The following is a 25,365-nucleotide window of genomic DNA, read 5'->3' on the forward strand; positions in this document are numbered from 1 at the left end:
ACAGCCAAGGCTCTCTAGGAAATTAGCTCAATCTCACCAGTTTCATGATATAATGTACAGCATGAAGGACAGCCAGCGATAGAATAAAATGTGAGGCTGTTTTCCACAGCATTCTGACAAACACTGATCTCTATTTCCATAGTGGTGTTGATTATACGAGTTCTCTCACACAGGGATCAGCTGGTTATCTTACTGTTATAATAGTCCTGAGTCCTGGTCAGAATGTTTTGGTGTGTTTGTTTTATCATGTGTTTATAACAATATAATATCATAACAGAAGTTGTTCAGTCCGGCCCATAGCCTACCTGACGACATTTAGGTTGGAAGGTAAATGAATAAATGCTACAACAAACAGGCTGGAGGACGTGAGATTACTGGCTGGTTTAATGAAAGTTTTGACTGTATTGTTGGCTGACTGGTTTGTTAATGGCTGGTTTGCTGGCTGACAAGACAAAGTTACTGAAATGGTTGTTGGTTCACTGGGTGGTAGGTTTGTTTAATTGGCTGACTGTTTGGTGCTAAATGGCTGGTGGACTGACTGACTGACTGTTTGGAATGCTAGCTAATATATCTACCTGGTTGACTGACTAACTGCCAAGCTGAATAACTGTTGATTAACTGTTGGCTGACTGGTGACTGAAAGACTAACTAACTGACCAACTATCTGACTAATCCTTTCACTGACTAGTTTCCTGGCTGGTTGGTTGATTAACTGAACTGAATGGTGGACTGGAATATTTGCTTATATGATATAATGCTATATTTTGCTTGGGTGATCTTTGTATCTGGTAGGGCTCGTTTTGATTGAGTGAATGGCTGACTTGTTTTTTAGCTGCTGGTTGAATAACTGGTTAGTTGGCTGAATGGCTAAATTACTGGTTTCTTGGCCGACCTAAAGACTGACTGGTTTGTTGGTTCAGTGAGTTAAAGATCTGATGGTTTTACTGACTGGTTTGCAGGTTGACTGACTGACTCACGGACTGGAATGTTAGCCAATAGAAATCGATGACAGACTAACTGATTGATTCACTGGATGACCTTTTGCCTGACTAGTTTGCTGACTGGCTGATGAGGTTTATTGACGTGTTTGTTAGCTGCTGCTGCTGCTGCTGCTGCTGCTGCTGCTGCTGAATGACTGGGTTGTTCAATAAATTTCCAAATAATGGATGGTTGACTGACTGACTGACTGACTGACTGACAGTGCTTTGTTTGTTAACTGCTCTGTTATCTGGCTGAATGCCTTGTAAGTTGTGGTTTAATTGCTGGTTTGCAGGCAGCATTTTTGGTTGACTGATTAACTGACTGGTTTGTCACATCTCTCCATGTGATGACTGTTAACAGTGTAATCTTATTTTTCTGTAACACATAACACAGGCACTCTCACAGTGCTTATTAGCTTTAACTGACAGAAAATGCCACAGGCAGATGAGCTGATGATGTCATGCCTTGCTCTGATTGGCTGCCCCTGACTTCCTCCTCCCCCTTCTCTCCCTCTCTGTATCTCTGTCTCCTCACTGCCTTCTTCTCCCTGTCAGTCCTCGTTCATCCCATCTCTATTCAACACCACCCATCTCTCTTGCTCTCCTTCCTTCATCCTTCTGTCTCTCTACCTCTCCTCTCCTCTCTGCTCTGCTCAGCTCTTCCCAGGGTGATGATAGCGATGATGATGATGATGTGACACTGTGGCCAGCCAATGATCACGCAAGGAGGGAGCAGAAGGGGTGTGTCTAGAGGCCGAGCTCGGAGCTGATCGATGCTGGGGAGACTGAGGAGGAAGAAGGGGAAGAGGGGGAGGTAGAGGAGGGTGGGAGAGGCCTTGTCCGAGCTAAGGAGTGCCGACACTGGGTTAATAAAGGGGGAGAAAAGGAGGAGGCAGGGGGAAGAGGAGGAGGGAGGGAAGAAGCTGTCGCCTGTCAGAGGGGGGATCAACCTGTGCTGTCATGGACAAATATCGACCAAAGAGACCAACCACCCTGGCTCTGTTCCCACAGCTGCCACAAGCCGGCACCCAGGTAAGCAGACTGGGAGGATCCCCTGTTTTTCAGATGAGCTGGGGAAATGGGTCGCAGTGTATATGACTGTGTGTTTATGTGTGTGTGTGTATGTGATCATGATTGGATTGTGTGTTCAGAATGAGGCAGCAGTGGCATCAAGCAGAATAAATGGGTTACTCTGAGTGTGTGTGTGTGTGTGTGTGTGTGTGTGTGTGTGTGTGTGTGTGTGTGTGTGTGTGTGTGCGTGTGTTTCCTGGGAGGATCCTGTCCTCAGAATGAGACAGCATTGGGTAGCTGTCTATTATTGCATGCTGTTAGGTCGTGTTTATGTGTTTGTGTGTGTGTGTGTGTGTGTGTGTGTGTGTGCTGGCAGTGGGTCAGCTCTGAAAATGGTTCAGCTGTATGTTGCAGTGCCTCAGTAAACTGGCTCCTATCTTGTGTTGTGGTGATTATATTTCTGGCAAATATCTATATTTAGAACATCAATATTCATAATTCAATGGTGCGGCTGGCTTGTTTGTCTCCAGCAGACCGAGGGTAGCCGAGCAGCTCGGGGTTCAGTGACTTGCTCAAGGACACTTTGACAGGACACACTTGCTGTTGAGGGGATTGACCCAGATTGTGCTTTTAAAACAGGAGCCTCCGAGCTGCTCTGCCCTCTCACGAAATATATAAAAGTATATTTAAGATCAGCTGTAGCAGCGTCCTTTTTGTAAGAGAACAGAAGAAGAGGATTTGATACAATGCAGAGTCTAAAGAGGAATATTTCTATAAAAACAAGATGATAGTGAAGTAGCGAACCCTGGCACCTGGGACAGCAGTCAGTAAGGAGTGCTCTCTAGAGGGAGCCAGCAGTAACACTCGTAGTATTCTGGCGTAGCCCTTTAAATGAGTTGCATCCTGTTTACCGTGACAGTACAGATCAGAGCGGTCGTTTCACCCTAACCTGGGTTTCCCCTCAGAATCAGCATCAGAACTACAGACTGTCCTGCCATGAGATCACAGCAGCCGCGACACATGATCAGATCAGATAGATGGTCAGATATGATCAGAAGTTTATTACCAGAAAACATAATCAATGTTCACAACCTGAAATTGAGGTGAATGGCTACAGTGTGAAATGTGGATTAAATGTTCAGTATTTGAAATAGCAGGTGCAGCCCACTGACTGTCACTAGCTTATTTTTCATGAGCTAATTGCATGAAAAAGGGTCCTGATGCAAAAGATAAATGTATCATTTTAGCCATTACAAAACTGTTAATTAGCTACAGCTGATATAACTGGCTACTCTTCTGTCGGTGATAAAATGTTGGATAAGAACTTCAGAGCTGAGCAAATGCAGGGAACTGGGTCAATATTGGTAACTGGATGTTGGAACCCCTAAATGTGGAAATCTTTCCTGCACTCTCCTTGTTGAAATTACCATCATCAAAATCTCAATTAACCTCTCAAACTTTGCAACTTGACACAGGTTTTTAGAAAAGTTAGCTGGATAGCCAACCATCAGCTGACATATTTCAGTCCATCTAACATTTTTTTCTTTTAGCTTTGTTTATTTTGTTATTTCTTGGTGGTTTGAGATTAACTTCAGCAGCAGCAGTATCATAAACACCAGTTTTAGCTAATACCTTTTATTAAGAGCCTGTTAAGAGCTCACAATATGTCTTTCTCTGAGGGTTTATTTCATCAGCCTCTCTGCAAAGTTAAATTGCATTTTCAGGGTTTACTATCCATATACTAAGATAAATGTGATCTACAATGGCACTCACTATTAAAATGCAAAGCCTTGCTGATTTTAACAGTGAAATAATCATTTGAAAAATCCTACAGCTCCCATACCAGCCGACTCTATAATATTTCATTGTAACATTTAGTATAAGACATCTGTGCAGTTTGGCTGTTTCTGTCCTGTTAATTTTACAGCCATGTCTGAAACATAGACTGTAAATAAAGATGGACATAGCCTCAGAGGCGTCACCCACAGGTTTCTGAAGAACAGTTTTGAAGCTCATTCAGCTGCTTCGCTGTTGCCATCTTGGCAGTGCCTGACTTCGACTAACTTTTGCAAATCAAAAAATGGGCAAGGAGGAGGGGCCTGTGTAGAGCTGAGACTTCGGTGCTGATTTGTGGCGGATACACTCAAAAAATGTTTTATAAAAATCCGTACAGGTGTCATGAAGGAGGAAATTAGTTTTAGAGACCAAAACAGTTTTTGTACCAAGTAGACTGTAGACATGTTTATTTCTGCTGTAACGTTGGACATTTTAACATGGGAGTCTATGGGGATTGACTCACTGTTGAAGCCAGACTCTAGTGGTCATTAGAGGAACTGCAGGTTGTTGCACTTGTTTCATTTTTCAGGCTTGGAGGTTGATGGTTGGTCTGAACCAGCTGTGGTCTTTCAGCTGGCCTCTTGTGCAGTGGTGATGTTAACCCACCAAGGTTTTGGCCTTGTGGGAAATGGTGTTCATCAAAAGATGCTAAAAGCTCAAAAATTAAATAAACTATGATATGAGGTCAGAGACATGTAGACACTGTTGAGAAAGACTATATTCTACAGCTGGAATATAGGTGAATCACCTATGAGCAGGTTGCATACTGTGATCAATGACCAAACACATCTACATGTAAATGTTAGTGATGTGAATATTATAAGAGAACCTGACATGATGATGTCACTATGTGTGTTCAGGTGAAAATATATTTAAAGCTAAACATTGAAAACCTCACTGTCCAGATATGAAATTGAAGACTTCCTGTAGAAGTTATCAGTGGTGATCTGACGTATCGTTCAGCACTCAATGATCCGCTGTAACCTGACGGAGAACAGACGATGTGCCGACAGGCAGATAAAAGAGGTTCAATCCCTCCATGAGCTGCGTGCTGATGATTCCTGCTGACTTTAATATAGCAGCACTGTAAAGAACTGGGACCTGGTCTCAGTGGATTAAAGGCACATAGAGCTCTACTGTAGGTTTTCACCATATGCTGCTTCAAAGGGTTTCTCACCTTATCATGTTTGACAGATCGGCTTGACTTAAAATAGCTTTCGCGTACGTAGGGTCTAATGTCGACTATTATACTTTAAAATGCAGATGTGGTTGAATCTGGCCTGCATTTGAATCTATTTTGATTTTTTTAAGCCACGTTTTCAGAGAAAGAAGAGACACAAAAAGGCTCCTGCAGGAAGGAGCAGTGCAGGATAAATGCCTGAACATTGTAGAGGCAGAAACAATGATGCGGGGAAGATGCAGCATAAAGGCCTGTAGTAAACATGAGGAGAGGATGTAATGTTACCACAGCTTGAACAATACAATCCCCACTGAGAGGCAACTGTTCTTCGTTCTGGCTTAGCTTTGTAAGACATATTGTCCTTTCCTTAGTCTTGGCAGGAACACTTCAGCTGTTGCAGTCATTGTACTTTATGTAAATGTTTAAATTCCATCAACAATAGTGCTGGACTTAAACATAAAATAAATAATAACAAAAATATTATCTTCCTCTAGGCAGGATGAAATATTCTGCATAGTTATAAAACCCAATCGAAATGTTATTGGACTCACTGTTCATAGACAGCCAGTGTAGTATTGACTGTGTCCTCAGTACATGCGTCATAGCACACACCTTTCAATCATTCAGTCAGGAGTGTGATTGGCTGCTGTGAACTGTGTCCTCTCCAACCTGTCTTACTTTGCCAGCTGGACTCACCACAGGAGCTGGATTAGACTGATAACACTCACTACCACTTAACATGTGTAACTGTAAGCCCTGCCTGTCACTGACTCTTACTCTGCACGTGTGTGTGTGTGTGTGTGTGTGTGTGTGTGTGCGTGTGTGGTCATTACCTTCTTAGCTGCAAATCAGCTAATTGTAACTTCTAAAATTAGCATGTGTCAGGGAGAGGGCATCAAGCTGCATTTGTTCAAAGAGCTTCCTGTTAATCTGAAGTGAAAATCAAATTTAACCACCGTACACTGAGATGACTTCACTGTGTATTGAGAGCGAACAGCACGTTTCGCCTGAGGCTTCTTCAGGTTCACTCAGTTTACACGAGCGTTCACAGGTGTGATGAAAACATATACATATGTCACATTTATCACACAATTATCATCATCTTCATGTTGTAATAATGCCTCCACGCCGCGACAGCCAGAGCCAGCATAATGTTTTCAGGGTGTCTGTCAATCCGTCCCGTTGTCGTGGACACAATATCTCAGTAGTGCCTTGACGGAACTTTTTCAGATTTTGCACAAATGTCCACTTGGACTCAAGGATGAACACTTTTTTACTCAAGACTTCACAGCAATTATGACAAAACTTCACACAAATGGTTTATATTTTCTATGACTCTGGATAAACAGAGTGTAACAATGTCCACTTCCTGAGGTACAGTGTTGAATAATGGTCAGACGTGGTTTTGCAGAACATTATGATGTCACAGTGAAGCTGACCTGAGAATGGGATGGACAATTCCTCTGGTCCGGGCTGTCGCCGGCACAGAGGCATATCAACTAAGGACAAATAAGAACAAGGAGAACACACAAACACCTGAACATACAGTCTTTCATGGCCGTTGAGTTGGCCAGTTGGACTTGGTCAGGACCCCTTAGTGCCACTTTTTAACACACTTGTAACTGGGTTTCTAGGCATCTTTTTTACCAGGACACATTTGCACAACATTTCAAACACGTGTCACTGATAGCAGTACAGGGAGATCAATGGAGAGATCATATACAAACAGCTCAGTTTAGACACATACAACATTAGAGTTATCCATGTTTGTACAGTTCATGTAAACATGTTAGATTTCCTGCATAACCTGATGTCTCCCACTAACCTATTGTTTTATATGCATTTAAATGTACTGGTGGTTAAGGTGTGGTTAGAAGTAAGAAAACACTGCCTTCACCATCGAAGAAAACCAGGGCCGACTGCTGATCTCCTGTTGGTCTCCTGTGTATTACATGTTGACCCAAACACGACCTCCTCCTAATGCTGCGTTCATGAATTCTTTATAAATAACTTCATAAATATGAAGCGCTAGCCAGCAGTAGCTTAGCTTAGCTTAGCATAAAGACTAGAAACAGAGGGAGACAGCTACCCTGGCTCTGTTTAATCTCTTTGTAATATCTTCTTTGTTTAATCTGCAAAAAGTGTACTCAAGAATAAGAGAACCAGGGTTGCATTTGTATGTTGATGTGAAATTGTTGTATTTATACAGCAGAATTTATTTAGAATATATATATTCTATATATCTATATTTCTATATAGACATTATATTGACAGGTGTTTCTAATGATTTGCTCACCCATTATGAACATAACACTACCACTCGCTTCAAAAGAACCACATAGTTGAATCACCACCTCTCTGACACAGAAAATGAATATGTCACAAAGGTGAACCTAATAAGGTGGTAACTCAAACTGGGAGTAATTAACTAAGATGACAGCCTTTTACCTTCAAACTCCCTCAAATGCATTCTGACAGTATCACAGCTACTTCTGGGTATCAGACAGATGGCACTGAGACGCCATCTTTAATTTGAGATGAGAAGTTTTAATATTAAAAAGGGCTCCATTAGATTTTTGTCTGTGCATTGAAACGTCTGTTTGTGTAAATGTCAACTGGAGAAAGATGTCACCAGAGAGACGGAGTGTGCTTTACACAGAGAGAGATGCTTTTGATTCTCCCTCACAGACTCACACACTCAAACACACACACACACACACACACACACACACACACAATGAGTAACCATAGTAACAGAACGTGGTGTGCGAAAGGGAGAGCAGATGCATGAGGGATGTCAGTAAATGAGTCAGCGCTCTGCGTGGTTCCCATGACGTTGATGCAAGACCATCGCACACTTCCTGGTCCGTTGCTCCTACCTCTTCCTGGCAATGATGTCATCAGAGAGAACGAGAGAGAAAGAAAGAGAGAGAGAGACTTTTAGTGTCTGGATTTGACCAAGCTAATTTTAGCAACCCAATTTTTTTTTGACTTGGCGGGGCGGGGCATAAAAAGGAGAATATAAGGCCTGTAGTACCTTTTGTGTAGAAATCACTTTGAAGCAAGTGTGAAAGATTTGTTGTTGATGTTTCAGCAGTTGTTGCAGTGAAGAGGAGACGTAGAGCATTCAGCAGTGATTAAACTGTATATCAAAATGAGGTATTACAGTTTCTTAAAGGATTCAGATCTTTATGGCCACTTTTCAATGGAAAAGTCTTCATTATTGAGAGGGAATCTCAGTTACCGAGGCAACGTGTCCTGGATGAAGAGCAGAGTCTCACTCCTCTGTGTTTATCAGTATTAATCTATAATCCTCAGAGCGACACACAGTGAGAGGACAAGATGTTATGGGTTAGCTGTCTCACACATCAGGCTAGACTGTGTGTGTGTGTGTGTGTGTGTGTGTGTGTGTGTGTGTGTGTCTGTGTGTGATAATCCAATAATGTGTTGGTTTTTGCTCTTACACTGCTGCTCTGTCTTATTAACTCCGTGCAGGACTCCATCAACAACAACTCTTTGGGCAAGAAGGACAGCTGGAAGGACTCCCACTCTTCTTCCCCACACATCACAGGTATGGACACTAAATGCTTCAGGAAAAAACAAAACAAGAAAAAAACAAAACACAGACAATTAATGCAAATCACAGACTGTACATGAAGAAGGATTTTGTGTTGCTTCCTGCCACGATGCAACAGTGAAGCCGAAATGCGAATGTGGGAGCCGCCATTGTGCTTCTGTAACACATTTTGTAACCAGCGTCTGGACATCAGAGTCGGGGGTCAGAATGTGCGGAATAGGCCCCTCAACTTCACTGACCGCCGACCTGTCGCTGAGAGCCGAGTGACCCGAGGAGCCACATGAAGGTAAACCAGTTGATACCTAGTTAGCTATAATAACTAGCTGTAATAACATTAATTCAATAACATAATTCAGTAAAAATTGACTGATGGTGATTCCTATTTTATTATCATTGTAGGTACTCATAACTGCTTTGACCTTACTCTCAGTTTACATTTGCTAATTAGTAAGAGTGAGTAAAGCTATTGATCTAAAATGAACTTGATAACCAGTAACATAACTAGAAATATCACAGACCCGCTCAACAGCTTTGTTGAAAGATATTTTAGAACACTTTGTTCCCTGTGGTAAACTTACTTCAGAATGATCACCTCCCTGTCTACTGAAAAATTCTTAAGCAGTTATGATGAAATATGATTTTGTGTTGTGTTTCTGCCCAAAACCCAGAGCTGCTACAAGAAGTGATGGAGAAAGCAGCAGCAACATGGGACGTCTGAGAAGAATGAAACATGATATAAGACCTCCACCAGCACTGAAGACCAGCCTCTCTGTCCCAGCAGCCACAGAGACAGAGTGAGGGCTGTGCTGGGCTGTGGGCGGGGACTGCTTTGTTGTGACATCACAAAGTTCCAGAAGTCCTGATAACTCGTTTTAAGGCTCAGTTTCTGAATACAGCGCTTTAATACTTTCACAGTATTAATATAGAACCTAGACCTGCTTTATAATCAAACAACACATGCAGATCTACCTTTAGACTATATGGACCTTTAAACAACAGCAGACAAAGCCAACAGCATTATTCACAAATATATCTCTCTATATAAATGTGCCTATATGTAACCATTGTGATGTGTGTACAGTATTTGATATCGTTATTTATCATGTTGTGCCTCTGTGGCTTTTTTGATGGAACTGTGATGTTATAAACTGTATTGGAACCAAATTAAAGTGAATTTAATTGAAAAGAAATTAAGCGTCACTACCTTCAACCAGCAAAATGATGCACAACTTCTAAATGGCATTATGCACAACAGTGATTTTGCCTCATTTCATCACTTTCACTTGAAGCCAAAGGCAAAAAACAACTCAGATAGTTTTCTGACAGTCGTGTTGGCACATTTCATCACGGCAGTATCTTATGAAAACCTGTCATGCTGTGTAAATAAACAAGATAAATGGAACAAATTACGTGAAAGTCAGTTTTCTTCTTTCTTGGCAGAAGACTTCACTGTGATGTCTGTGCAGTTCATCTTGGATGGATCTTGTCTACACAGTCTGTTCTGAGACATTAATGTACACAAATAGTTAAGACTCATTTCAGCTTTGAAAAGCTGCACTCTCCTGATATCTGAGTCAGTCAGCAGAGTTCTGAGCACAGGCTCACATTTAGTAAATGTTTGTTCTGTGATTTTGCAGAAACAAAAAAAAGGTTGTTGAAAAGCATCTGAGTTGCTGTAGTTGTTTGCTCTGGAAATATATTTCTGACTATCTGTCAGCAGAGCAGAGCCGTGCACTTCTGTCCTGAGATTTGTGCATGACTCAGTCTGTTGCAGTGCCTCTGCAGATAAGTGTCGTCAGTTTCACACAGTTTAGTCAGATTGGGCATTTGTGTAAAACAGATGTGAGCAGTGTGAGCCTGATGAGACATGAACATAATCTGTTGTATAGGCTTGTTCTGGATTCTGGTCACACACACACCTGGGACATGGGATCTTTCTATTCTACAGATATGTTTTGATCATGTGATCTTTATTGTTACCGGATATCATTTTCTATGAATTCACAGATGATCATTTTCCCTGATTTGAATTGTTTCATGCAGCTCAAAGATTTGTAGTCCCTGATAATGGAGTGTGTTCAGTTTGTTCCAAAGCTAAGTGAGCTCATTACGCATTCATACAGCTATGGCGTTCTGCACTGGCCCTGTCTTCAGTAGTCTCATGCAGTCATGTTCAATTCCAACGCTGTCACCTACAAATTACATCTAACCATCAGCAGCAAACATGTTTTTTCCAATACATTCATAATCGTTGGTTGAGAGAGCCCTGTCTGTGGTTAGGCTTAGACCACAAAATGTAAGGGAAAGATTACATTTGGTTAAATGTAAATAAACATGACTGAAGTCACAATGTTTCCCTGACCTTAACCAACTGCTGTGCCAGTCTAAACAGCACAACCATAAAAAAGGTCAGTGATGCAGGAATCATTACATGTAGATATTGTACTTCAAGACTGGATATTTTGATGAAAAACAAATATGTAGTATGGAAACGTAACGCAGCTCAGCTCAGCAGTTTATTACTGAGGACAGAGAGATCAGATGATGATGGTTTCTCAGCATTCAGTCTTTTTTATTGACTTGATGAGGACAGAATGTACCGTGAATCTCAGTGAGCTGACAATGCTCTGCCTCGAGCACGGCCCTGCTAACTGCTAACAGCTGCTGATTCAGTCAGTAACTACAGTGATTCAATATACTGTAGTCAGTACAGTTCAGTTCAAGATGCATTATTATTGATTTATTCATACAGGTAATAAACACCACCGGACACATAATGATGATCTAATCCAGTGATTACCAGACTTTCCTGTGTCATGTTAATTGATTGCATGTTCGTCAGCTGCTACAATAATAAAGAAACAGGCAAGAAAAGGAGCCAAACTAAATTTTATTAAAATAACATGACCAATAACACATGAACTACATGTCTCTTTTCACAAACTGGCGATTTTTATGCACAAAAACAATGGATGAACGTGTTTGAGCCTAAGCATTAAAAGAAATTTGTCATTTATCTTGTGCTTTTCATTTTTGCTATTTTTTTGTCACTTTTGCTTTCAAAATAAATCTCGCTTACCTGAATCTTGGTCCTCATCGTAAAATAGATGAGAAGACATTTCACAAACACAGGTTGTTCTGAGCAGATTAACAATGGCTCTGTCCCAGCAATGAGCTCATTGCAGTGTAACATGACACTCTTTTAGTCATTAGTTACACTTGTGTTTGAAAAATCTAAATATCTGAGCTGCGTCTGAAAATCACTTACTGTGTTTCCCCTCCACCATTTTATTCAGACTGTAAAGTCTATGCGCTCTAATAGTGTCCTCAAAAAGGTTCCAACAATGGACTGAAAAGTCGTGTCCTTCACATGCGCCGTACTTTTTGCTAACAGTATCTAGTTTGGACTCAATAGAATTTAATAGAATTTTTTTAAAGGGGCATTCCACCAACTTTCCACCTGCAGTATGGATCAGTTCATTGATCGGGGGGGGGGGGGGGACTACTTGGTCTGTGAAGAATTTTGGATAATGTCTTACCCCCCAATGACGTCATCACCAGTTATTTTCTCAAGCTTGGGCTTTGATGCAGGCACTTACCAGAGTTACACAGTGTAAGGACGAAACACTATCAACTTGCATTATGGGAAATCTGGGACACAGTGTCTTTGGTGTTTTACCTATTCTAGAGAATCAGGAGATCACTGCCTCTGCTGCTTGGATGGGGATGTTAGGGAAATTCTTATCATCGGTGGTGAAGAAAGAGCTCTGGAGTCCAGCATGTCTATTGAAGCTTGAGTCCGAGGAGAAAGGAGGTTTCATTAATACAGGCTTCTGTGCATGATGTCACCTCAAATCTGAAGCAGGAACCCCTGAGGATAGTCTTTATACACTTAGAGAGAATACTATAGAAAGCTTACACTCCATAATTGGTCAAATATTTCAAAGAAGATGGAGAAGAGGGATGTGTTACTACACTATTGGTTCATTAACCATAAACAAGGAAACATGTCTATATACGCCCAAGTGCTGATTCTTAGAACACCCAGCCACTTGTTACCATCCAAGGTCTGTTGTTATCAGCCCTGGCTCCAGCAGCATCAGGACAAACCACAGCTGCGTCTGCAGGAGCCGCCTGAGCGTCTCAAGGCCGGTAAGATTTAATGCAGTAGCTGTGGCACAGAGACCTCGGGCCTCACACTGACCTCTCACCCTGAGTCAGTCATTCATTAGGTGGACAAGACAAAATTCCCTCACCCCTTGCCTTTGTAATCTCTCTGTTGTAAGCTCAATTTACTGATGTAGCCATTTACGACACATTTGGCTTTTAAATAATTTTAGGTTGGATGCTTTGTGAAATTTCTAGTGCTCCAGTGTGTTCAGGACTTCATGAATGGTTGATCATCACAGGCAAACATAGTTAGATGCATATTTATGGGGGAGGAAAATGCATCACAGCACAAGAGACAAAAACAAAACCTGAAAAATAACAGCAAAATGTTCTAGAACTCTTTGAATGAGTGTCCCTGTGCCTCTTATCCAGTCTAAAGTGCTTACTGTGGGCTACTTTGTTAATCCCTCTGTATACATCTGGTTGCCTAACACATAATCTGATACTTTTGTTTGTTTGCGTGTGTGTATTAAGGGGATCTAACACCAGTGGATGTCCAACCAAAAGCGGAGGACAAAGTCCGGCGCAGCACGAACCGCCCAGCCCCCAAACCCCCTACAGCCAATGGAGCCCACAGCAGGTCCAACAGCCAGGCCGCTGCCACCGCCGCAGACACACGCGCTCGACTGCGGGAGAGACAGGCGTCCGGGGCCGCGCACACACAGTCCTCCAGCGCCCCGAGGAGCCAGCGGAGAGGAGGAGGAGGAGGAGGGGGAGGAGGGAGAGGGGGAGGAAGAGGAGCGACAGCGATGAAAGATAGGAGCCTGGGGGACATCAGAGGAAAGGATGGAGTGACGGCAGGGAAGGAGGAGAGAAGAGGAGGAAGACTGTGTGCGGAGTCCAAGGCGAAGGAGAAGGAGCGGAATGTACATCAGAGGCCAAGAGAAACAAATGGACCGAAAAGCAGGGGGGCTGATGGGAAAGGAAAAGTAGTTGCTAAAGCGGGTAACAGAGGAGGGGGAGTCAAGCCAAATAACGTACTGATGAACCAGGAAGTTTATCTGACAGCCATGGTGGTTCCACGCACACCTGTAGCTCCAAGAACCCAGGACAAGACCCAAGACCAAGGTAATGAACCCACCTCTAGACCCCTGGGTGTCGGGTGCTGTCAAAGGGTGGTCTGATGAGAGCAGGGTGGTCTTTAATATTTAGTGTGTTCTAAGTAACAACTCTTTTATATGTATTTTTAATGCAGAACAGCAAAATGATACAGTTGTTGATTATCTGAGGAATTTTATTGTAAAGACACAAAACTCACCCAAATATTCTCTTGTATTTGGAAACTTTATTTTCCATATTTATTGAATTGAAATTTGTAAATAGAAATTTTACTTTTAATATTTGCACGTTTAGCTGACCTGTCGTGCACCGACTAACACACGCTACATCACACCAGCAATTCACTGAAACAAACTTAACAAACTGGAAGTGTACCAGTGAAATCCTGTCTTCATTTTCCCTGTTTCCTCTCCCTTTTCAGAAATGATAAGCAAACTATGAAACTCATTAACTAAGAAGAAAAGATACATTTGGTTTAGTGTCTTATGGTGAAAGAACTGCAGAAACATTGTCTGTATACGTTTGATAAAGTGTAGCTGTAGACATATGGATTGTAGCATCGCTGATAGTAGTTTCCTAATAGATCAGGGAAGCACCTATAAGAGAGAGTTATGTATGGTATGCTAAACTGTGTGCGAATGAAAATGTCATGGGGTCACCAAAATCACCCTCAAGCTTTGGGAGTATGAATGTGTAAAGTAACTGTCACTTCAGTTTTAAAGCTGGAGTTTTGGGCAGCTCAGGATGCAGCAGAACGAGCCAAAAACTCAACATTGTGGTATGATTGCCCATGAAGCTGTTATTGGGAATGAATTTTAGAAAACACTTGCCTATTTACACATCCAGCAGACACAGAGCAACATTGGCGTTTACTGGGATTTGTGTTTGTGTTCACCTGATGAATGTAAAATTGAATATACACTCTTTGTCTTCACCAACTCCTGAGAAAAATGTCTGGTTCTTTAGCTGCTAAACGCTCCACTATCTTCACAAGCTGGTCTCAGGTTGATGACCAAAACCAATGATCCAGAACTGCCCGAAAAGCTTTGTAGAGCTGAGGGGAATTGCAGAATGGGTGAAAATCCTCTCTGGGTTTGGCCCAACTAAAGATCCCTTTATTATTACACATGTTCATATAGAGAAAATACTGCAGCTTTGAATATTTGATGGTCACATTGGCCACATATATCCACACTGGCCTGGAAAAAGTGTTTACAACCACAGTCCATTAGAACTGGCCATTGAACACCTGTACCTGAACCTCAGGGTAGACTGGTACAATATGCAAAATGTAATATATCAATACTGCCTGCCCAAATTTTACGATTTACACAATATTATGTTTCAGTTGTTTTTTAAAAAAAAATCATAATACATAATTATATTATTTTATGTTTAAGGTGCTTTTTAAAATACACAATTAAATTATTGTATTTTATGTTTCAGGTATAAACAATGTTGCCACTTAACAGCAAAGTTTTATTTGTCACATGCCACGGCGCAATGTACAGTAAGCAAAGCAGTGAAATGAGGGTCAGACTCAGCAGCACAGCAAACTGTGCAAAACTGCAACAAAAAATTATGAAGAATATATCTTATGGTGTGAAATAATGCCATGTTCGATATTATTGAATATCGCCCGAGCCTACCTTGGGGGGTAAGTGTTGTAGAAATGATTGAAATATTATAAATGCAAAGTTGCTGAATTGCTTTTAAATCATCTGGTGTATAACTCACTACAACCTCTGACTTTAGAGAAGACTCAAACTGTCTAGTCGTGAAGGTTACAGGACCTTGTAGTGTCTCAAATGTCTGAGATATGTTTGTTGGAAACTTAATCCGACTGTAATTTGTTGTTTAGAGAGAAAGATGAAATAGAAGAGAAGAGCCTTATACAGTACACGCCTGTTTATGACCTTCTTGGTGTAAAAGTGTGGTGGGGGAAGAAATGAAGCATAAATTCTATGCTGTGTCTGATGAGTGGAGTCTGTTTCCTCTTACCAGATTAAAAGCATTAATTTAAGACGGTGGCGACTGACCAGAAAATGTTTCTTTATACATCAGTAAGTGCCTTGCTCAAGGGCAGATTAAAGAACCAGAGTAGTGCTGTGAAATTTCTTGTTGTATTCTGGTAAGTAGTACTGGTTATGTGTTACATAACTCTATTCATAGCTATTAATTATGTGTAACATATGTGAAGTCGTTCATAAATACATTTGTTCACATGTTATGTTAACAAGCTAATATCTACTCACTATCCATGTTTTGTGTTCTCAGGCCAAAGCCATGACAGGAGCCAGGATAACCCCCCTGCTCTCTCCCGGTCCAGCAGCGAGGGGGGGTCAAACAGAATGTCCCTCAGCTCAGACACAGAGGGCCCGCCACCGGGGCCTCTGCACCCCTCTTTATCCAACCGAACCAACCCTGACATCAGTGAGGAGGAGGGGGAGGGAGACCCAACCCCCTGCGTGAACGTTCAGAACGGTCCGACCCGCTGCCTCGCAGGTGATGAGAAAACGAAGATGGACTTTACCAAGTCAGAGGTGGACGCAGGGGGAGGCAAAGGTGACAGTAACACTGAGGTGAAAGGCACCAACTCCGTCACTCAGGGAGATTGTGTGGCTGCTTGGACTGTACCAAAGAGTGAAGCTACAGCAGGGTTGAATTATGACTCTGTTAAATACACTCTGGTGGTCGATGAACACGCTCAGTTGGAGCTGGTCAGCCTCAAGGACTGCTTGCATGGTTACAGTGAGCACAATGACGACAGCGATGGAGAGACCGTCTATCAGTCAGCCAATGAGGAGGAAGATCCAGAGTATGAGGAGGAGAGGAAGAGGAAAGAGGAGGCAAGGAAGCAAGGTGACGATAAAGTTTCATTTTGAACATACCTGAGCATACGTCTGTCACAACAGGTGCTTAAAGTTTTCAAGCAAGATACAATGTCACTTTTTTTGCTTTGTAACGTTTAAAAACCTGTCAGTAGTCTGGCTAAAAATGCAAACTTTGTCCCAGGGATGGCTCAAGAGGAACGTTCATGAGGAAGGTTCACTAGATTAAAGGTCTTATACCTGTGGGAGCATGAATATTCTCATGGTAATCTGTCTGTTAGCTTGTAAGACATGTTGTGATTAGTTCATCCTTTAGGAAGCATGAATATATTCAGTTAGTTTATGGCAATGTGCTGTTAGGATTTTATAATTTTGTGGCAAATTGGAAATTACTCAATTATGTAATAATATGTAATATTAATAATTAATTATAGTGGAGCTAGAGGAAAGTTCATGGGGATACCACAATTATTTCTGAGGTCGCTGCATATCCAGGTTGGATTTAATGGGAATCTTCCTGGTAGTTGCTGAAACGTCTTACCCTGAATCCAGGAGCTGAGCAGACCGACAGACTTAGCGACTGACAGAAAATCATCTGTAAAAACCAAAACTGTTCATATATGTTTGTGTCGTCATAACAAGAAGCAAACAGAGAAAATATGTTTTCAGGGCCTTTAAAACAGCATTACCTGGTTTTATTCTAATACCCAACAGTGGAAGTGTCCCTTTAAAATGAGAGCTAAACCTTAACGTCTCATGGTAAACAACAGTAATAGCATAAAAACATGGAAGGACCCATATGAATATGAAATACAGGCAATGTTCCCATGGCAACAAAATTAAACTTGCTCTCATTTTTATCTACATAAGAGAAGCATGTCTTTCATCTTTCTTAGAGGAAAACAGATTGAGTTTTCAGTTTGTGGATCTAATGAAGGAATGTCCTAAATATTCCTTTGCATGAACAAATGTAGCTGGAATTTGAAACTATGGTGTGTGAGCCCACTCTGATGTACTCAGCTTTAACCACTATCAGATACAGTAAGTGAGGCGGTTCATCACTACTACAGCTGGTTTCTCAATGACCCAAACACTTATATGGTGACATATTTAATGTCCTATGAGTCATACGAATGTCATGTATCACCTATAATAATTTCAAAAGAGAATTAAAGGAAGCTTGTAGTATGTTTGGAAACACAAGAGATTTGACTCTGGTTTCCACTGGCTTTCAATATATTTACATACAACAATTAAAATAGTAATAGTTAAAAACATAATAAGTACTGTAAGTGTTTTAATTACTTCAGTATTGTAACCTATTACATTTGCTAACTTTTTGATTATTTCTCAGTACCATTAAGTTAGTCTGTTGGTGCTGTGTAGTAGTTTCACAACCTAATGACCTCTCCAAATTGATATTTAATGAAAACACAATGCTGAATTAAATTAGTGAGCATTATTAGATCTCACAGCTATCACCTATCTGACCCTTGTTGTCCACAGATCAACTAAAAGAAGGCGTTCCTGCTCGGCCAAAAGATGCAAAGCAACAGAATGAATGTTATATTCTACATATCAGGTTTTTACCAAAAAGAATATATTACAGATTACAGATTACAGATTACACCTTTGTAATCACCGACATTATGATTAGTAACTGTAATTTAATTACAATTTTGTCTCAGTAATTGAAGATTACAATTACATTTATGTTTTAATCTAATTATGTAATCCTTAAATTTAACCAGTTACTCCCCAACACAGGCACTGTACATACAAGTAGATGAAGAAAGCTAGCCGGCTAGCTCAGCTGGTGCTTTCACTGTTATTTCATCACACATTTTGAGATTTGTAAATGTAGATTTCATTTAAAAGTCAAGTATCTAATCTTTCATTTGCACAAAGAAGAAGGTCTTCAATACTAGTGTTCAAGTGATTTTAAGAGTTTTGTGGTTTGTATGTAGAACTGTGTGTCACCTGCTCATCAACAGAAATAGATGTCATGTCTCTGTATCATGTTAACCAGTCAGAGCATAAAAAGAGAAAATAGTAGAGGACCCACAACTAAGCCTTGTGGAACACATTCATTTAGTACTGGATGATGGTGCAGGTGTAGCTTTAGGAGAGAAGACTGACCGATGTAGAAATCAAACCTGTGCTATCTTTTTGCACTGTTCCTTCATTTCTGGTATCAGTTTAATCTTTCTTTGTTTTCTGCTCCAAGAAGGAAGGAAAGAGGAGGAAAAGAGACGAAAGGAAGAAGAGGAGAAGAAGAAGAGGTGGGAAGAGGATGTGAAGAGGAGGCGGGAAGAGGACATGAAGAGGAGGAGGGAAGTTGTAGCAAGGATCTCTAAGCAGTCCAAGGTTACGTCAGCCACAACCTCAGAGGAAGAGGAGTCTCACGGAGGAAGACCTGGAGCTCTCAGAAGCAGGAAGTTCCTCAACCTGTTTGCCAACAACAGCAGCAGCCACTACAGCGCCACTGGTTTGTATAATCTCCAAATATTTAGTTTAGAGAAAAGTCATTTTGTCTCCACATAAATGAATAATCAGGCGCCTGTGACACGTCGCAGTAGAGCTAAATAGTTAGTCTGTCAGCATCGCAGTTCACTTCTGCAAAAGACAAATAGAGATAATCATAATGAATTACCAGTGTGTTTCTTATTTGTTTTGCTTTAACCAATTCTTATCAAGTAATGATAATGACACTAGACCTTTTTGAATCAGCAAAGACATGTGAGATCAGAGGTCTGGCACCAGGCTATATCTAGTAGCCCTTAGTAACACTAAAGTGATTATAAATTCTTTCAGATTATTCAGATGGCATAAATTCTTGTTTGGTAAAAAGATTAGGCAATCATGGTTAAAAATGAATAAATAAATAATAACTGATGAAGTCTATGTGTTGCTTTAAGCCCATTCATTGTCAAGGTGCCCTAGTTGAAGGGGTGGCAGTAGCTGTGTACATCAGTGTTGGCCCCAGGGTCTTGTTTTGTACTACCACCAGAGGTCGCCACATTCTAAAGTTTCCAAATTCAACACACACAGTCTCTAAGCTTTCTCATGGTGTTGGTCATTTGAGCCTTCCTGCTTACTGTAACGCTAAAGATGATTTTGGATAATAATGCAGTTATATTTTTATATTGAAATAAATCCCATGTGTTTTTTCCCATTAAAGAATGAATATGTCACATAATTCAAAGCGTAAGCTGTTGATTGTGTGTGTAACATCAGTGCTGTACCCTTCAGGGGCTGGGTCATTCGGTGTCTTCTCCTGTGTTTTGGATGGAGTGGAGAGACAGCAGAGCCACAGAGCTGTCTACAGGTTAACACACATGAAGAAACACAAGCAAATTGTCACGTGTCCAAATCTACCCATTAGGTTCAAATCTGATCGTTTTTTTACGCCTCATTTTAGGTTTGTCCCTCGTCATGCAGATGAGCTTTACCTAGAGACAGATGACCCGGTGTTAATGCTGAACCAGTCTGAGGACTTGTGGTGTCAGGGTTACAACATGAGGAGCGGAGCTACTGGCATTTTTCCGGCCTTCTACGCTCTCAAGGTGGCCAAAGACATTAACCCAGGTACACTGCAAAGAACTGGACTGTAAAAGCAGAGCATCAGCATCATCAACAACAACATTAATAATTCAACATGTTTCCTGGCTCTCCTTCCTTCTCGCAGTCCAGAAAGACGGGTGGATAGAGCAGTTCCTGGTGCGATTCCTGGGTTCAGTGCAGGTCCCCATCCACAAAGGCAACGACGTGCTGTGTGCTGCGATGCAGAAGGTACATAAACACCGACACTGTACAACAGGAGACAACAACTTACAGCTGCTTATTAGTTGCTAATTGTAGCAAAGTATTCATGTTTTTTTTTAAAGATCATTTTGATATTTAATAGTATATTATTGAATACTTTTGCCTCTTAAAGCATCACTAATTACATTTTTTTTTATAAATAATAAAGCAAATTATATATAATTCATGGAATTAACAAAATTGGTTGTTCATGGTGACAAACTCACAGAGGTAGCGCCAAGCAGCAACCTCCAGGGCTGAAAAATGAGTCGATCCCCATAGACTATCATCTTAAAAAACTAAATAAAACTTTGTAGCAAAAATGAACAAGTTTACAGCCTGGTGCAAAGGCCTGGTACAGAGCCTGGCCTCTTTGAGTGACAGGTCGGTGAGCGTATGCTTGCCACAAACCGGAATGCACCAGAGTCTCGTTTCCACACATGCCCCACCTCTTTGCCCATTTTTGGATTAGTCAGGAGTAGGTGGAGTCAGGTGGAGCAGCTCACCCTGAGCTTCAAAACCGCTCTTCTGAAACCTGTGGTGGGCGTCAGGGAGGCTACGTCCATCTTTATTTACAGTCTATGGTTGAGCGCCCAACTCCACAGCTCTAAAGAGCATTGCAGCTGCTTTTAGCTCCTTGATTTGGTTTTATTGCACTTTCACTGTTTCATCATCAGTGCTCTCACCAACCTCATTTCCAGCAGCAGCAGACAGCTAGACGCTAACTTTGTTTAATGGCAACTACTAGAACATTTACTGTAACAGACTAAGGAGACAGATATTTTTCTCAGGAGTTGGTAGAGTTCAAAACTGAGCGAAAAGTACAGTGAATATTGCACTTACATCTATCAGGACATATTAGACATTAACTTTTTAAGTTGATTGTAGGCAATTTCTCAATCTGCGTTCTTCTCTGTAGTTGTGGTCTTCGGAGTGTCATCAACTGGTATGAGTTAGAGACCCAATCTTGCCACTTACGGCACACAATGTTTTAGCCTTCTCATTAAGGCAGCTCAGCCTACTCTTAGTTCTTGGGTGACAGGTTTCAAAACACTTTCAAATGTCCACAACATCGATTTGCAACCCTGCCCTAAGCTGTAGCGTGATGATAGTTCAGCAGCTCCTGCTGTCCAGATCAGGAGGGGTGGGTACATTCCTGGGTTACTCTTTCATGTGTTGATAATGGTTATTCTTTCCTCTTTATTATTGCTCATTTATCTCTGGTTATTTGTATGTTCACTTTTAAAGAAAAAGAGGGAACTGCCAATATAAGACTCAAGTGTAAACTGTTATTATTTCTAACACATTACTGAATGACTATTTACTCTTTGAAACCTTACGAGGCTAAAAATCTCCCTCAGCCTGAAAACATGAATCTTTTAACTGGCAAGTTCATGCGAGGTGTATCACTCACGCATCTCGACTGGTCTCTGGTTATGTTTACGCTGCCAGAGCAATGAGTCTGGTTTTATGCCCAGATGATCTCTATCAGCCATGATCCAGACAGGAATAGCTCTGTGTTTCAGTTCAGCCTAATAACAAGACAATATGTGTTTTCTTCTCTCGTGGTGTCAAGGAAACTGTTCACAGTGAGTAACCACAATGAACCAAATAAACATTTTTCAGTGTGGAACCTCAGAACCAAGACAAATAAACCGTCTAAGATTTGAGTGCATTGTCCCTTTATCCGTCTCAAATGTAGTGTGTTATGTAAGTGCAGAGCTGAGCCTGTTGCAGCTGTAATCATTGTGTTTCCTCAAAATCCTTCACTGGGTCCAAATCCTTCTTAAGACTGTTACAGCACACAGCTACTTTAGCTTCAGTTTGTAAAGAGACACGTTTTCTCCTTTCACCTCATGTTTTACATCTTACTGTTTACTCCGCAGCAGGCGTGTGAAGTAGCATAATACTATTGATCCCTGTGGGGAAATTAGAGAATTGTACACACACAAAATCCACACAAAACAAGGATATGATGCCACATATTTTTGGATTAAATGTGGTTCCTGCTGACTTACTGTGTAAGTGAATAATTAACCTCTTGCAGTTGCTAAACCTGCAACGTACAGTAACTGCAAACCTCAGGTGTATGGTATCGATATTAAGGATGTAAACATGACAGATTAGATGTAGAAAAAACAGTCACTAGATCACTTTCTCAATTATAAGGTTTGATTAATGCAAAATAAAACAGTAGATAAGAAACGGGCAATAATGATATCTACAGGAAACAACAATAGTGTGGTTCAGTATCTGCACTCATTATCTGAGATCCACTGATAAGGACCGGAGCAACTGACAGACGACACAGGTGCCAGTTTCTCAAAGACAGACTGACTATGGCTTAATTAAAGACTAAACTAAGAGTTCATTCATTTGACCTAAGCTGTCTAACTTTTAACTTCCGTAAGCATGACTAATTCACCATGACTTTAGGAGTAAATTTTTAAAAAAAATAAAAAATTGAATATAAAACATGGCTGGCCAAGGAACTGCATGAACCCACCTCTGCAGAAAAATGCTCTTCTGATGTTTTCTGAAAGAATTCACAGTTACAATTTTATTTTACTGGGGAAGTTCTGCAAAGAGTGAAAAAACAACAGAGAAGACTTACAGTAGCTGTACAGTAGCTGAGCTGAGATGCTGGGGCTTTTTAATGTGACAGGGCTCAGTATTTCTGCAAACTCACCTGTCAGACTCAGGATAGTGAAAACACAGGGCAAACCCCTCATTGCTGCATATTTCAATATATTATTATATTATATATTATTATATTTATTATTATCCCTTTATTTATATTATTACTGCAGTCTCTAAACATGGTTTCCCCTTATCATTCCACAACATTGAGTCAAGGTTTTTATTTATTTATTTATTTATTTATTCATTTTGTCATTGGATACCACTGGGCAGCAGGTGACACTTATTGTTGAAAATATGTCTCTTAATTAGTCAGCCTGGGGGTAGAGTGGCTTAGTTTTCACACACACACACACACACACACACACACACACACACACACACACACACACACACACACTTTTAATGTGTGACTCCATGAATGTCTTCCAGGAGAGACTGTCTGAAAACATATGCAGTTATCTTCATATTTAAACAATATGTTTCCCATTCCACCTGCAAGTTTGGCTGCTCAGAACAAATATTAACACACTTTTGATTTCCGTCATGGCCGAACTAGATGTGACCCTAAGACTCGCCTGACGCCACAGACCGGTCTAACATGTCTTTGTATTGACTGTGTTAACAGGTGGCGTGTAACAGGAGGTTAGCAGGTCCTCCTCCCTCAGCTTGTGTGTTGGAGGTCAGTGTGAAGGGAGTGAAGATCAATGTCCAGGACCAGTGTCACTCTGCTCACAGGGTACGTACACTAATGTGCCTACACAGCTACCTGCCTGCCTTTCTGCCCTCCTGCCTTCCTTCTTTCCTCCCCTCTTTCCTTCGTTCGTTTTTTCCCTACTGCTTTCCTTCCTTTCTTCCTCCTTTCGTGTCTGCCTCCTCCTTCTTGCCTTCCTTCCTTCCTTCCTTCCTTCCTTCCTTCCTTCCTGTCACACCTTTACAAACCCAGCTTATGGAAAATGTGCAGCAGGTTATTATGGTGCTGTAAACAGGACACTTTGTTGTAGTTGGGTGTATAGCGCTTCCCAGTGGGAATGAGCAGTAACTACAAGCTACTCACAATAGCAATAGTGATGTCACTCACGCTCCATCTGGATCAGTAGTCCAGGAGTTATTCAGGTTTAACTCCACATTGCAGCTTCACACACCCGGACAGAATTTAACCATTGGAACTTTACGTTTCTTTCTCAGGGGGAGCAATGTTTCCACTTTTTCCAGTTGAAGAACATTTCATTCTGTGGTTGTCATCCAAAACACAGCAAGTGAGTTGAACTCTTGAACTCCTTAAAGGATTATTTGATTTAATCTCTTCCCACACTTGCATGAGAAATGTATTAAACTATATTAAATTGTACCTTTATTACACAGCCAGTTTAAGTGGTGGTTAAATGTACATGACAGTGATGTAACTCGCACAAGTCAAAGCTCAGTGCTTTGTCTCAGTGAACCTCTCAGTAATGGTGATTATTGTGTTGCAGGTATTTTGGTTTCATCACAAAACACCCTGACCAACAGCGCTTCGCCTGTCACGTGATGATGTCAGACACAACATTACATCCTCTAGCCGAGTCTGTAGGGTAAGACCCCTTCTATTCTGTATTTTATTTTATTGTCTGACTTGCCCCTGGTGGTGTCTGTTACATATCGTAGTTATAACAGGGGCTGTTTCTTCAGTAGAGAGTAGTTCTAGTGAAAACATGTGGATCATCCAGAGTAAGAGGACATGACAGTGTTGATTCATTATGTCACTCTTCCTTGCTCTGAGATCTTCAAACATTTCCTTTCATGTCCACTGTATTTGGATAGAGATCTCAGGAACATAAATCTGGTCCATGAACATACTCGTTCCTTTTAGTGGCAATATCTGCATCAACAGGGATTCAGACTAGAAGTCTCAAATGGACCCATGGAAACCTGATTTACATAAATGAATTTTCAAAAAAGGGAGACCTGATCTGAGGGAGGCCTAGCCCTTTCAGACTAGACCACAACAGACCTGAGGACAATTGAACCTGATCCAAAATGCGGTCGACACTAGTCGAGATAGAACAAGGACACCAGCAGCAGCCAATAATCAATTAGATCAATTAACAATCAGCCACAGGGGAAAGAGTAGCAGCATAACAATGATAATAATAGTAATAATAATGATAATGCTCTAGGAATGAATGTAAAGTCACAGAAACTAAAATAATACATTTATATGCTTCAAAAACAAATTCATGTAAATACCTGAAGGTTCTGTTTTCTCCTCCTGAACCAACAAGAAAACACAGAAGA

At 41.1% G+C, this 25,365-nt stretch overlaps 1 protein-coding gene across 2 annotated transcripts in view; it reads left to right on the forward strand.

Annotated features, from left to right (window-relative positions):
* Window positions 1-1,901: 1,901 nt before the first annotated feature.
* The window catches only part of LOC111647707 (C-Jun-amino-terminal kinase-interacting protein 1-like), a 28,157-nt gene continuing 4,693 nt past the window's right edge, over window positions 1,902-25,365 (forward strand). Inside the window, exons 1-11 of one of the 2 annotated variants that reach the window (XM_087171508.1) lie at window positions 1,902-2,012; window positions 8,503-8,578; window positions 13,229-13,822; window positions 16,091-16,675; window positions 18,872-19,132; window positions 19,897-19,972; window positions 20,066-20,232; window positions 20,333-20,436; window positions 23,717-23,827; window positions 24,277-24,347; window positions 24,564-24,662. In XM_087171508.1, the coding sequence (XP_087027634.1) occupies window positions 1,941-2,012; window positions 8,503-8,578; window positions 13,229-13,822; window positions 16,091-16,675; window positions 18,872-19,132; window positions 19,897-19,972; window positions 20,066-20,232; window positions 20,333-20,436; window positions 23,717-23,827; window positions 24,277-24,347; window positions 24,564-24,662 (2,216 nt within the window). In that variant the 5' untranslated portion in view covers window positions 1,902-1,940. The remainder of the gene's footprint in view (window positions 2,013-8,502; window positions 8,579-13,228; window positions 13,823-16,090; window positions 16,676-18,871; window positions 19,133-19,896; window positions 19,973-20,065; window positions 20,233-20,332; window positions 20,437-23,716; window positions 23,828-24,276; window positions 24,348-24,563; window positions 24,663-25,365) is intronic. The other variant, XM_087171509.1, reaches the window with a different exon arrangement.

The sequence above is a fragment of the Seriola lalandi genome, unplaced genomic scaffold (genome assembly GCF_002814215.2).
Source record: "Seriola lalandi dorsalis isolate HSWRI2012SDOR001 ecotype SW California unplaced genomic scaffold, Sedor1 jcf7180002055008, whole genome shotgun sequence".
NCBI classification, from domain to species: Eukaryota; Metazoa; Chordata; class Actinopteri; order Carangiformes; family Carangidae; genus Seriola; species Seriola lalandi.